This window comes from Dasypus novemcinctus, chromosome 16 (assembly GCF_030445035.2).
Source record: "Dasypus novemcinctus isolate mDasNov1 chromosome 16, mDasNov1.1.hap2, whole genome shotgun sequence".
Lineage (NCBI taxonomy): Eukaryota > Metazoa > Chordata > Mammalia > Cingulata > Dasypodidae > Dasypus > Dasypus novemcinctus.
Window position 1 is genome coordinate 63397449 of NC_080688.1, and position 12364 is coordinate 63409812.

The 12364-nt window shown below is 51.2% G+C and overlaps 1 protein-coding gene across 1 annotated transcript in view; it reads right to left on the bottom strand.

Annotated features, from left to right (window-relative positions):
* Positions 1 to 6697, bottom strand: part of SKOR2 (SKI family transcriptional corepressor 2) — a 42350-nt gene extending 35653 nt beyond the window's left edge. Inside the window, 5 exon segments of the mRNA XM_058277235.1 lie at positions 267 to 341; positions 720 to 783; positions 1726 to 3016; positions 3018 to 4371; positions 6426 to 6697. Coding sequence (XP_058133218.1) covers positions 267 to 341; positions 720 to 783; positions 1726 to 3016; positions 3018 to 4321 — 2734 coding nt within the window. The 5' untranslated portion in view covers positions 4322 to 4371; positions 6426 to 6697.
* Between the last annotated feature and the right edge of the window lie 5667 nt (positions 6698 to 12364).

Sequence of the window (12364 nt, forward strand, 5' to 3'; positions counted from 1 at the left end):
TTATTGTCATTTTATGCTTTTCCAGCCTGTTTCATTGTGTAACCTGATGTATTTCTGAATTTTCTTCTGAAATATACCCAGCAATTAATAATCTTATTGCTATTAATGTCACTACTTTCCCGTTTGCGTTTTTCTTACTTATATCTACTAAGATTTTTTAAAAATTTATCTTTACTCTTGTACTAACTACACAGTCTTTTGATTATGAATTTCAGCCCCTCTTTATATCATCTGACTATTCATTCCTTCATATGTCCCCAGCCTACCTGGTCTTTCTCTCCAAAAATCTCCTCCGGAAGCCTCAGATTCTGTGATGAAAAAGCTATGTTCCTTGTTCTTATCTAGGACAAAAACACAACACACAATCTACAAGTGATCATACTGGCAAGGGGGAGACAAAAACATCCAAGAATTTTAACATGTATTTATATATTTCTATGTTTAAAGTACTGACATCATTTAAATATAAAGAGGTATACTGAGATTGGGGGCAATGGCACTATTATTTGGAAAATTGTGATTGTTTGGTAACTAGAGAAATGCTATCCTTTAAATATAAACTGTGCTATCCAAACAAACAAACAGACAGACAAGCATAAAAAACCAGTGGATGAAAACTCACAGAATGGTGTGATGGGGGCAGGCTGCATGTAAGTCTTACAGCAATGGTTAAATGCAGGAAAGAGAGAGGGGCCTTTTTTTTGTTTGGTTGTTTTTACCTGAAAAGCTGTTGTCTTCCTTTGTAGACAAAATAACTTGGTTATTTTCCTTGGTTTTCTGATTCTGTGTGGAGAAGAATTAGACGCACAAATCAATGCCTGGATCAAACCATATGCTAATGTCAACAGTCAGCAGGAAGAAGCATCAATAAAAGTGACTCTGTGGAGCCTCAGGAGACATCATTTTTTGATGATTATCTTCTTTGAATAGTTTTTGTATTTAAATACATGTGTGTGACTACATGTACCCACACTACTCTTTAAGAGGTAATATGGATTAATTAAAAATATGCCTACTATATGCTCTGTAAATAAACATGCCACATTATTTGCCAAATAGACACTAAATTAGGACAGCTTCACGTCACTCTGAAGTCCCTGAGAGTGTTTTCTATGCACACTTGAGTGAACACTGAATGCTGAACCCTTTAAATTTAATTTTGGTGTTTTACGGGTCTCAGGGAGCACTTCCTTGTTGGTTTGGAAGAGAAGCCTGGCTGAAGATTATGCCTTTTGTATTACTGGACATGTACCTTACAGATGTGTCCATTCTAGATAGGAACTCTAGGGTTCTAACCTTGATCAAAGCAGTTAAAATGCAACTAAATTTAGCTTTTGAAAATGCATTCTTTAGCCCTATTGTGGAAAAGCACTGAACTATAGAGGGAAAAAGGGAATGGGATTTTTCAAACGGCTCCAGTTTTGGGGTCCCACTGCTTTTTTTTTTTTTGGATTTGAGGCAGACTGGTGAATTAAGGACTCCTTTTCAACTTCTACAACCAGCCAAGTTAAATATAAGACGGAATGGTTTTAAAAGAAAAAGACGAGAAGCCACATTTTTATGGGGGACCATTGGCAGAAAGGAGCCCTCCCAAACACACTGAATTTTTCATTTCTGTGGGGAAATCTGGTGATTCATCTTTCCTGCGCATATGTAACCGATTCAGCCTAAAGGTGCATTTAAATAATAATAATTAGCTTGAAGCAGCCTAAAGGGGATATTTACATCTTTGTAGGAGGGCTGCTCCTCCAGTGATGGATGGTGGACAGGGCTGCCCGGGCTGCTGCTCCCTCCACCGCTCGCTTTCTGGGGGGCCAGGGGTGGGGGCGGGGGCGGGGTCAGGGCCGCGCCGCCGGGGTCACTCAGTTTCGCGTCCTCCTGCAGCAGCCTGGAGGAGTTCAGCGCGAGCGGGAAAGCGCCCGCGGCGGCCGGCGCGCGGTCCCTGCTGCTCGCCTTCTCCGACAGCCCTCGGCCGTGGAGGAACCGGCCGCCCCCGACTAAGGGGTCCCCGAGCAGGACCCGCGTCTCCTCGTCTTCCTCCTCGTCGTCGTCGGGGTCTCGACCTTCCTCCTCCTCTTCCTCGCCCTCGGGGGGCTTGTGGCCCTCCACATCCACCTCCTGCTCCTCTTCCTCGTCGTCCTCGTCCTCCGAGCTGTCCTCACTGGGGTAGCTGCAGCTGGTGCCCCCGGGGGACAGAAGGCCTCGGTGGTGCGGCTGCGGAGCCAGCGGGGGCGGCGGCGGCGGGGGCGGCGGCGGGGCCGGGTGGTGACGCTCCGAGCCCGGCTCGTCGGGCTGCGGAGGCAGCAGCAGCAGCGGCGACGGCGGCTGCGCGGGGTGGTGGTGGTGGTGGTGGTGCGGGTGGTGGTGGTGGTGGTGGTGGTGCGCGGGGGCCGGGTGCGGCGCGCCCGCCGACGCCCCGTGCAGCTTGGCCAGGCTCTCCGCGTCGTCCTTGCCGCCCACCGGCCGGAAGGCGCTCGAGTGGTGGTAGCCGCCGCCGCCGCCCGCCTTGCGCCCCTCCAGGAGGTGCGGGTGGTGGGGCGCGGGCACCCGGGCGCCCGCGGGGCCAGCCGCGGCCACCGAGGCGCCGGCCCCCGACGTGCTGCCCGGGTCCGCTGGGGGCGTGGAGCCCGCGCTGCAGTCCCCGCCGCTGCCGCCCGGGGGCGACTCGAAGAGCGCGTCGCGAGCCCCGGCGCTGCCCGCGGGCGGCGGCGGGCCGGAGCCCCGGCAGTTGGCCACCACCGGAGGCGGCTGGCCCGGCTGAGGCGCGGCCTCGGCGCTCCCGCCCGCGCCGCCGGGCTCGGCCAGGTCCAGGAAGGCCTGGCGCAGCAGGGCCGGGCTGTCGCCCAGCGCGCAGCCGAGCGCCGAGGGCGGCTGCGGCGGGGGCTGCAGGTAGGTGGGCACGGGCAGCCCACCGGGGGTCCGCGGAGGCCAGAACATGCAGAAGGGCGGGTAGAAGGCGTCCTTGCGGCCCGCAGGCCAGAAGAGGCCCGACAAGCCAGCCTTGGGCGTCGCGCCCCCCGCCGCCGGCGCCCCCCAGGACCTCGGCCGCGGCGCCGTCGTTCTCTTTCTTGTGGCACAGTCCAAAGGCGGCGGCTGCGGCCGGGAAGGTGTAAGGGTGCGGAAAGAGCCCCCCACAGCCCGGGAACTTCTGCAACACGCCCCCGAACGAGCCCTTGCTGGGCACGGGGATAACTGGGTAGCTGCGGGGACCTTTGGCGCCAGCCGCCGCGCCAGGCCCGGCGCCGACGCCGGTCACGCAGCCGCCCCCGGAGCTGCCCGCGCCCGCCCCGGCGCCCCCCGCGGCCGCGGCTACCGAGAGGCTGGCGGCCGCTGCCGAGAGGCTGGCGGCGGCCACGACAGCAGCCTCCTGCAGCGAGTCGTCGTCGTCGTCGAAGCGCGGCCTCTTGTGATGGGCGTGCGGCGCGCCCGCCAGCTCTGCGAGGGGCGGCGGCGGCGGCGGGGGCGGCGGCGCCCCCAGCAAGTGCGGGCCCAGCAGCCCCCCGCCCCCGGCCACAGCCGCCGCCGCCGCCACCGCGGCCGCCTTAACGGAGCTGAGCGGGTGGCAGGCGGGGTGAGCGCCCGGCTGGGGCAGCGCGCGCTTGCGGCTGCCGCCGTTGAACATGGCCTTGACGTCCTCCCAGGCGAAGACGAGCTCGTCCTGGGGGCTCTTGTCGGTGAGCTTGAGATGGCGGCGCCACGAGTTGAAGTTGGCAGCGTCGGGCTGAGTGTACTTGGCGTCGGGCGTGCGGTGAGAGTGGAAGATGAACTTGTTGGGCGAGAAGTACATGTTGCAGTAGCTGCACTTGATGCACTTGGCGCGGGAACTGTTGTAGCGCGCGGGGATGAAGCTGCCGCGGCAACCCCAGGCGCACTCGTGCGACACGTCGAAGGCGAAGTTGTCCGGCAGCTTGGGCGGCCGGTTTTCGCCCAGGAACGATTTGCACAGGCGCTCGGCCTCACGCTTGGTGATCATGCCGCAGCGGCGCGAGGAGATGGGCATAGCCCCGGCGCGCCGCAGGATCTCCAGCTGCACCGGCGTGCACTGCACGCACGTGATGCCCAGCGCCACGCGGCGGTTGTGGATCTCGTTGTAGCTGAAGTTCTTGAGCAGGGTGTTGGAGATTTGCGCCAGACACAGGCGCTCCTGCCCGTCGATCACCAACGAAACGATGGGAATGCCGTAGAGGATCACCTGGCCCACCTGGTTGGGTTTGAGGTTGGCGTGGCCCGGCCGCGGCTGACTCAGCGCATCGGGCTGGAAGGCGCTCGACGGCGACGCCAGCAGGATGTCGTTGGGCCCAGGCAGTGGGCTGGAAGCCATCTCCTCCGTCGCGGAACCCCGGGCGGAGCCCTCCGGGTCTGCCTTGGAGACTGAAAGGGAAAGGAGAAACGGTTGACTTGAGGTCTTTTCAGTCTAAAACAGGGGAGTGGGGTGAGTCGCTCAGGAGTTACAACAACTTCCTTGTTTTGGTTAAGACATAATTATTACCGGGCAAAGGGACCAAGTTTCAGACGCAAATTCATTTCTTAATTTTCTTTCAAGGTAGACCTTTAAAAATGCCATGAAGGAGGGATTTGGTGGTATTTTTCTTCCATTCTGAACATTACAAAGCAAATTATATATATATTTAAACAGACAATTCCTAAGAAACTCATGTATTTTCACTGGATTTACAGAAGTTGTTGCATAAAACGGTATGTCCTCTAGAAATTAGAACGTAATGAAGACAGTTGTAACTAGTACAAATGATAAAAGTTCTGGAAAACTGCGGTTTGGCCATTGAGGCACAAATTTAAAGAAAGAGGCCATTTACATTTGCTTGAAAATAGATTGATTTTGGTTTTTAAAAAATAAACCCAAACCTTTTCAAAAGCGATATTTTGTGGTATCTGAGGTTTCCCTGGGGAAATTCACTACCGGATGAGGCACAGCTCATTAAAACAAAACGAAATCCCTTCTCCCCAACCTCTCCATTAGAAAAAATTTACTATAATTAGAATTTTCTTAGAAAGGTGGAAATATGTACAAAACTATAGAAATGATTGCACCAAAACAGGGTGTTATGCTTTCAGTTTTTAAAAAACCTACTTGCTGAACCGAATGATTCTGGCCCCATATAGGTAGCTTAAAAAGATGAAGTTGAAGACTTGTGACATTTAATTTAATTTCCATGACAGTGAACAAGTAAATACAGGCAGAAGTGTGTTGAGTCCAGAAACAGTGCAAAAGAACTAACAATTCTTGGAGATCTTTATTGAAGAACTCTAAAAAGCAAATTTAGTTTTAAGATAGCATTAATTTTTCCTGATCTAAAGCTGTATCTTTCTACCTGTATGAGGGAAAAAGTGCCCCACATATAGATAATCTGTGGGAAGGTCAAAAGTGGAAGCCCCAGGTTGGGCCTGCGGTAAAATTCCTAATACCCCATCTGGTCAAAGGGATACAACAGGAAAATCTCCAGGTAAGTTGAAAGTACAGAGAAAACAAGCCAAAGAAATCTTTGTGACAATGCTGCTAAGTCAAAACAAGCCAAGTGGTCCGTCCTGTAGGAAAACAGTGACATTTCTACAATAACACAACGAGGGAAGCGCTCCCTTGCCCTGGAAAACCACTGGTGGCCATAGCATAGCCACTCTTGGCCTAAGTACCCTGGAGTTTGTTACTACAGCAATTTCAAAGGTTGCCTTATCCTACCCCCTCAGCCAAATTGTCATATCAGCGCCAACTAGCCCGATGTCTTTGCCCTGCTGCCCTCATTACTTTCGGCGGCCTCCAGGCAGCCTGAACAAACCTCGAGGCGGTCAAACAAAACAAGAGGCTGATTTTTCACTTCTGATGGATCAGGGACAGTATTTCCAGGGAACAGGGCGTTAAATGGTGGTTCAAGGCACAGCGATACCTGGAACCGACAAAACAAACCCTAGCTTCTCCAAATGGCCCTTCAGTGCTCATCTGCCTCCCAAACAAGATTCTTATTTTCTTAATAAGATCTTGGGAAAAGCGAACTCTGGCTTCCAAACAGCGTGCGCAGAGGGCCCCGGCTCCAGCGCGCAGCTGGCCCTATGTTAGGGACAGACAGCTGTAGCAGCAGCCTCAGCCCGTGCAAGGCAGTGTCTTCCCTGGGTGTCCTCCACTTCACCCAAACCTTCCCGTCAGAGCAGAGACACAAATATTTCAGGTTGGGAATTTTTTAAGGGGGTGAGGGGAGAAAAGAAAAAGTTCAACTGAGAAAGGAAGCTGGCGAACTTCCCTATCCGGCGTACGATCCAATGACCCCCAACTTAACTCTCCTGGCCCCCAAACCAAGCCGCATGGAAACCCACCCCTGCCCTACAACCGAAACCGGAAAACCCTGCAGCTGAGGACCTCAAATAGTGAACCGCGATCTGTGTGCCCTGTAAGGGCGGGCGGGTTGTGGCAGTACCTGGTAACCCCTACGTGTCTTTACGCGCGTGGCTGCCGGCCCATCTTCCGAGGGCGCTCGGAAGCGAAGCATCCAAGCGAGTCCTCGAATCCAACCGGCGGGACTCCGGCGGGCTCCGCGCGAAGATCTGGCGCTCGTCGGAGCTTATGGCACTCGAACCCTGGCCGGGGAGAGATCTGAGGCCCGAAAAGCTGCTGGACGTCCCCTTGAGCAGAAAGTGTGGGCGCGCCGAAACCCGCGCGGCAGGCGAGCCCCAGGTGGAGCGCAATCTGACAGCGCCTTTCTCTGTCTCTGAACTCGTGTCGGACCGAGGGGACGCCACCCAGCGGGCAGGATGACGTCACCGTCTCCCTGACACTCCACTTTAAAGGGCTGGCATGTTACAGGAAGGGAGGGGGAGAGCGAAAGCGAGAGCAAGAAGATCGAGATCCTTTCTCAGCAGGCACAGTAAACTACCACCTAACCAACCCGCAATTGACAGTAACCTCCCGTAACCCTAGAGCAAAATCCATCAGTGATGCTGGAGCCTTAGACCTGATTTGGGAATGGAAAACCTAACAGTCTGCATGCATTCCGGGGACCTGGATCTTGGAGGCTCCGGATTCTAGAAGGACACCTTCAAATTAACTGCACCCCAGTCCGTTATTCTTCCCTCCCCTCATCTCTGAGTCAGCCTTCCTCATGAATGATCCTTCTTGTACGGTCCAAACCAATATCCTCACTGTATCTCTGAAGACAGAGAAACGACAGTCAGCTGGGAAAATAGAATCGCTTCAGCCCCTTGTTCCAAACACTGTGAAATGAGAAAAAGGGGAGACGTGTCCTCACGGAGTGCCCAATATGGAAACTTGGAAAGAAGCAGGGAAAATGTGCTCTCACCTTTAAGTATACATTTCCTCTTTAGGACAAAAATACAAAGAGTTGCTGTAGCCTTTTCTGCTTTGTATGGTGGGGACCCCAGCATGTGCATGTGTCCACTCCCCTCTCAACTTCATTCAAAATAGTTACCCCAGTTTATACGATCCATAGAGGCCACCTCAGCACAAGAAGAAGGTGGGGCCAAAAAGCAGGGAGGCCCCCAACCCTTGAGCAATTTGCCAATTCCTCTGGGGAAATAATTTCCACAGGGAACTATGTAGGGGCATGCCCTAAAAAATGAAAACTGGGAAGAGAAAGACCCATTCTCCAGAGTTTCCCCGAAGTAAGGTACATCGTAGGCTATTGGTGAAGTGTCACTATATTTTCTCCTAATTGACCAGCTGTTAAGTCAGGTAGACTGCTTGCTAGTTTATCAGAAAGGGAAGAAGCTTTCTACTTGGATCATCTATTTGGATAGATAGCTAGCTCTTTAGAAGAAGCTTTCTAAGAAGGATACCTGCTGGGGGTGGGGGGCACATTTGAATTTTCCCTTTATTACCATAGCTGAATTTTCATCTGCCACCTGGTGAAACACATAGATTTAGTGTTGGACTGCCACTTTGTAGAAATGAGCGAACAACCTCCACTGATCCGGAAGCCCAGCTCTATCATAGCATTGATATAACACTGTACTATGCTATCTACAAGAGTAAAACTGTGACATCTTAACCCTTCATCAAAGGTCAGTAAAACCGAGTTAAGTCAATGGTACAGAAAGGTGAAGGGCTTGTTGCTTAGGAGTAGCAGTTGTTTTAAATCTACATCCCCCAAACACTGTTTCAGAGTCACGAAAATTGTAACATTTGTTTGGGCATAAGTTTCATATAGCAGTGAGAGTTTTTTTGTTGTTGTTTGGGTTTTTTTTTTTTTTTTTGCCAATTTCCCTGTTTCCAAAAGCATTGCTGCGCAAATTAGGCACAGTCCTAAGCAACTGAAATCATCCCGCACTCTTCCCAGCGCCGCGCAAGCCACCCATCCTTAAAGGAAGGAAAACTCACGCTTTATGCCTGCCCAGCCCATTCGCCAAAAGAGCGCCATTGTCATTCATAGATCCCTTCCGGGCGAATGCCGTAGGCCCCGCGCTCTTCGAACATTCCAGGGCCAGGCAGAGTTCTTCCACCCGTGCCCCTTTCTGGGGTTCAGGAGCTCCCACAAAACGAGGTCCCTGCTTGCCCACTCTTCCCAGCGCCAGGGCTCCTAGCATGAAAGCTTGAGCCACGTGGAAGGAAAACCTATTATGAGGTGGATTTCCAGACTGAAAATGGAGAGGAAGGAGAAGTCCTGTCACCTCGCCAACACCGCAGGGAAATGCCAGGTCGTTGCCAGGGAGCAAGCACCGTCCAGGCTTTGCTCTTTATCTTGCAGTTTACGTCTTTGCCCCAACAGGCTCCTATTCCGTTTTCAGATTTCTACTTTAAAAAAAAAAGTGTCTTTTTAAAAATTTCTCTTTGAAGAGAGAAATGGGCCGAATCTTTGTTGTCCCTCTCTTCCCAGGCTACCCTGAGAAATGAATCCACATCTGGGTGGTACCCGTAGCCAGGTCCCCTAGCCACCTGAAGCTTTAAAGATAAACACACATTACTTTGGGAGCTTATTGTGGTTCATACAAGCCCGTGGGATTTTTTTTTAATGCAAAAAAGTTTCATTAGAAAGATATATGTGTGGTCTTAGGTTAAACACTTCCACAAAAATAATTCCAAGAATGGTGAAGCATTTTATTTCCCCACCAAGTGCACGTTTGAGCCATCAGGCCAAATATACTTTCAGAAGGTGGGGGTCAATATTAGAGAACACTTATTCAAAGCGGACCCCATGTTTCCGAAGAATCGTCCCTATCTGGAGGCCGGATCTGGCCAGTGGAATTACAAGCCTGTTAATATATTCTGAGTCTGTGAGCACCATTTTGCCACCCACGTATCTCCCTGACCCTTCGCTTTGTCCTCAGCTTGAACAAGTTACCTGCTTTTCTTCCTCAGCCTGCCATTTTCCTCCTCTGGACCAGGGTCGCCTCACTTCTGCCAGTCCCTGCCCTGCTGGCCCCTTGGACCCTGGCAGGCACTAGGAGGAGACTGCAGGTCCGGGGCCGAGTTAATCAGTGTTTTCCTATTCGAGCTGACATGCGTTTTACACGTCGGGACTCTCCTCAGCCAGCTAATTGATTCAAATAGTTTTATTGGTTAAACTGGTGTCACCCGTTTATATGATCTATCACCGCACGGAGGAGAGCATTTCCACTCCCATCTCCGTTCCGGGCGGCTGCGGTTCACCCAGACCAGGGACAGGTAAAGCAGTCCAGACGCCGGACCCAAAGGAAAACCACAAACCGAGCAGGCTCCCTCGGAACTGGAGAGGCGACGCCTCCAAGCAGGCGCACGCGGCGAGGCCGGCAGCGCGGATGGAGGTTCTAGCTACAGCGCTTAACAATCGGTTAAAGTGAACTCGGGCCCGAGCCAGTGCTGAGCCCTGCGTCGCGACTTTGGAGTAGCCTGCTTCTGAGCAGGCGGTGGACTGCGGGGTGCGCGTCAGAAGCCAACGCGGGAGCTATCTGCCGTGCTGCCGCGGTGCCTCGCAACAAGGCGTAGCAGATCCTACTGCTTTCGAGCCCTCCCCCCCCCCCCCCCCCCCCGGAAGAAGCCCTCTAGCCTGTAACCCCTGGAGCCCTAGATTAGGCTCCTGGGTCGGGATGGGAGTCTTCCCTTGCCTCGTAAACTTAATAGGTAAGCAAGGGTGATACAGAGCCACACCTCTTATTTCTGCCACATTTGCTCAATCTCCAAGGACTGAGAAATCCTGCCTCATCCCCCACCCCCTTTTTGCATCGACAGCAAGGAAGATAAAGGCCCTAGTATAAACTCATTGCAACCAGAAACTCCAGATAATTCCTCTCTTCCTACTCCCACCTTGGGTTTTGGGGAACCCATGGCAGTTACACAGATCAAAGAAACAGCCTCTATCCTTTCACCTATTCCCTCTTACCCTGGTCTCAGTTCTTAGGCAAAAATATTGCTGTCTTGTTCTCTGTCCCTGGCATTGGTATTTCTGCATTAGGCAAGGCAGGAAGTAGTTTCCCTGTCAATCCCCGAGTCTGCAAAAAAGAGACCTGTATGGCCTGGAAAGAAACGGGAAGGCTGGCATAACCAACAGGGACCCTGCAAAGAGGAGAACTCTGCTACATTAGAAAGTTGAAGGGATTGGGAGTCAGATGAAGCTGGGTACAAGTTTCCCCTTGATCACTTCCTAGTTGCAGAATTCTGCTCAGATTCCTAACCTCCCCAAGCCTCAGTTTCTTCATCTGCAAAATGAGGAGATCCATATGTACCCCACAGAGGCGTTGTGAGAATTAAATAAGATAGCTTATGTAAAGTGCTGGGCACACAATATTCATTTAATGCATGGCGACTTTAAAAGTACCTTCCTTAGAGAATGGTAGGACATGAGCTAGATCTGTTCTGTCACAAGATATTTTAGAAATCTTCAATGGCTCCAGGAAAAAATACATTAAAGGCACTTTGGCTCAGTAGTGGGCAGAGGGGGGAACCCAATTCCTGGAGGAACTTTAGTCCTTCTCATTAATACTTTATCCTATCCTCTAATTGATCTAATGCTTATTTGGTATACAGGTGGCCAGAACCCCAGCTATTGTTTACTTAGTACATTTTAAATAAGTTGCTGATAGCCATAAGCACAGCCATACTTATAATGATTACTGATAGCCCCCCTCAGTTCTCCCTTTCCACCCAAATGAACTTTCCACAGCTGGGCAAGCTCAGCTCATACACCATGGCTTTTCCTCCATTGTCCTAGCTGGAGTTGTAGGAAGCAAACCAAGAATCAGGAACAAACCAAAGACTCACCCATGGTGAAAGCCATGGGAGAAATGAGAAAGGCTTCTGAGCATTCTGGGACTGACTCTTAATCTTTAAGCCTTCTCTAAGATATTGTCCCTTTTCCTGGGACAAGAGCAGCCTGAGAAAAGTGCTGAGATTCCACACCTGAAAATATAAACCAGGATTGGGGAGGAGAAGGGAGACAGAACACATTTTTCAGGACCTGTATCCCTGCCCCTCTAATCCCTTGAGTTCCTCACAGGCTTATAGACTAATTCCTATGGCAACAGTGAGTCCTTATCCTCCCAACAAACACCTTTGCAAGAGAAAGCTACCATTTGGGTAAGTGGCAGAGAAAGCTCTTGCCCTACCAGCTACCAGAGGCCAGGGACATACTGAAACCTTTGCTACTGGACTTTCTTTTAATAACAGAGAATCCACATATCTCCATAAATTCTCACAAACCTGTAAACACAGTAAGGCACACACATGTGTGCAGACTTTACATGAAGTAATAAGATCCAGAATGGAACATGAATTTGGTGTATTTGGTGGCCACTCAGCAAATAGTTGACCAAGATAAACTCAAAGGCACACAAAATACCCAGGGACACACATATGATCATGGACATGTGCTTTCCTGAACACACCTGTGAATGTGCATCAAAGAGCAATGCAGACACAAGAAATAAGCCCATGAGGCTCTCTGCCTTCCCTCTTTCTCCTTTCTCTTTCTCTGTGCATGCATACTCATATGTACCCGCCCCCCTCCTCTCCCCTCCTCCCCACAGTTGGGAAGGAGGGGGTCCTTTGAAATGGAGGTGGTCCCAGCTGGAAAACCCGGAGCTCATTTAGATCACATCACTTCAGGCTTTTGTCTCTGCTCCTGAATAACCTAGGCTGCTACAACAAAAGGACAGGCATCTACATGGAGTTTTCATTGGCAAAGATACATCTCAAAGATGCTGCTATAATAATGAATAACGAGGCAAGATGCTTGCCTTTTTTGATTGCCATTCCTAAAGAAGGCAGAGGAGAAAAAGGGAGGAGGGGAGAGGGAGAAAATGGAGCAAGAAATAAAATTGTGGGAGAGGAAACCAAGGCAAGTATTTGGACAGATTTTTGCAAAAGAGTCTTTAATTGTAGGAAGTCACCAACTACCACTAAGAATAAGAAATGGGATGTGGGGCTTAT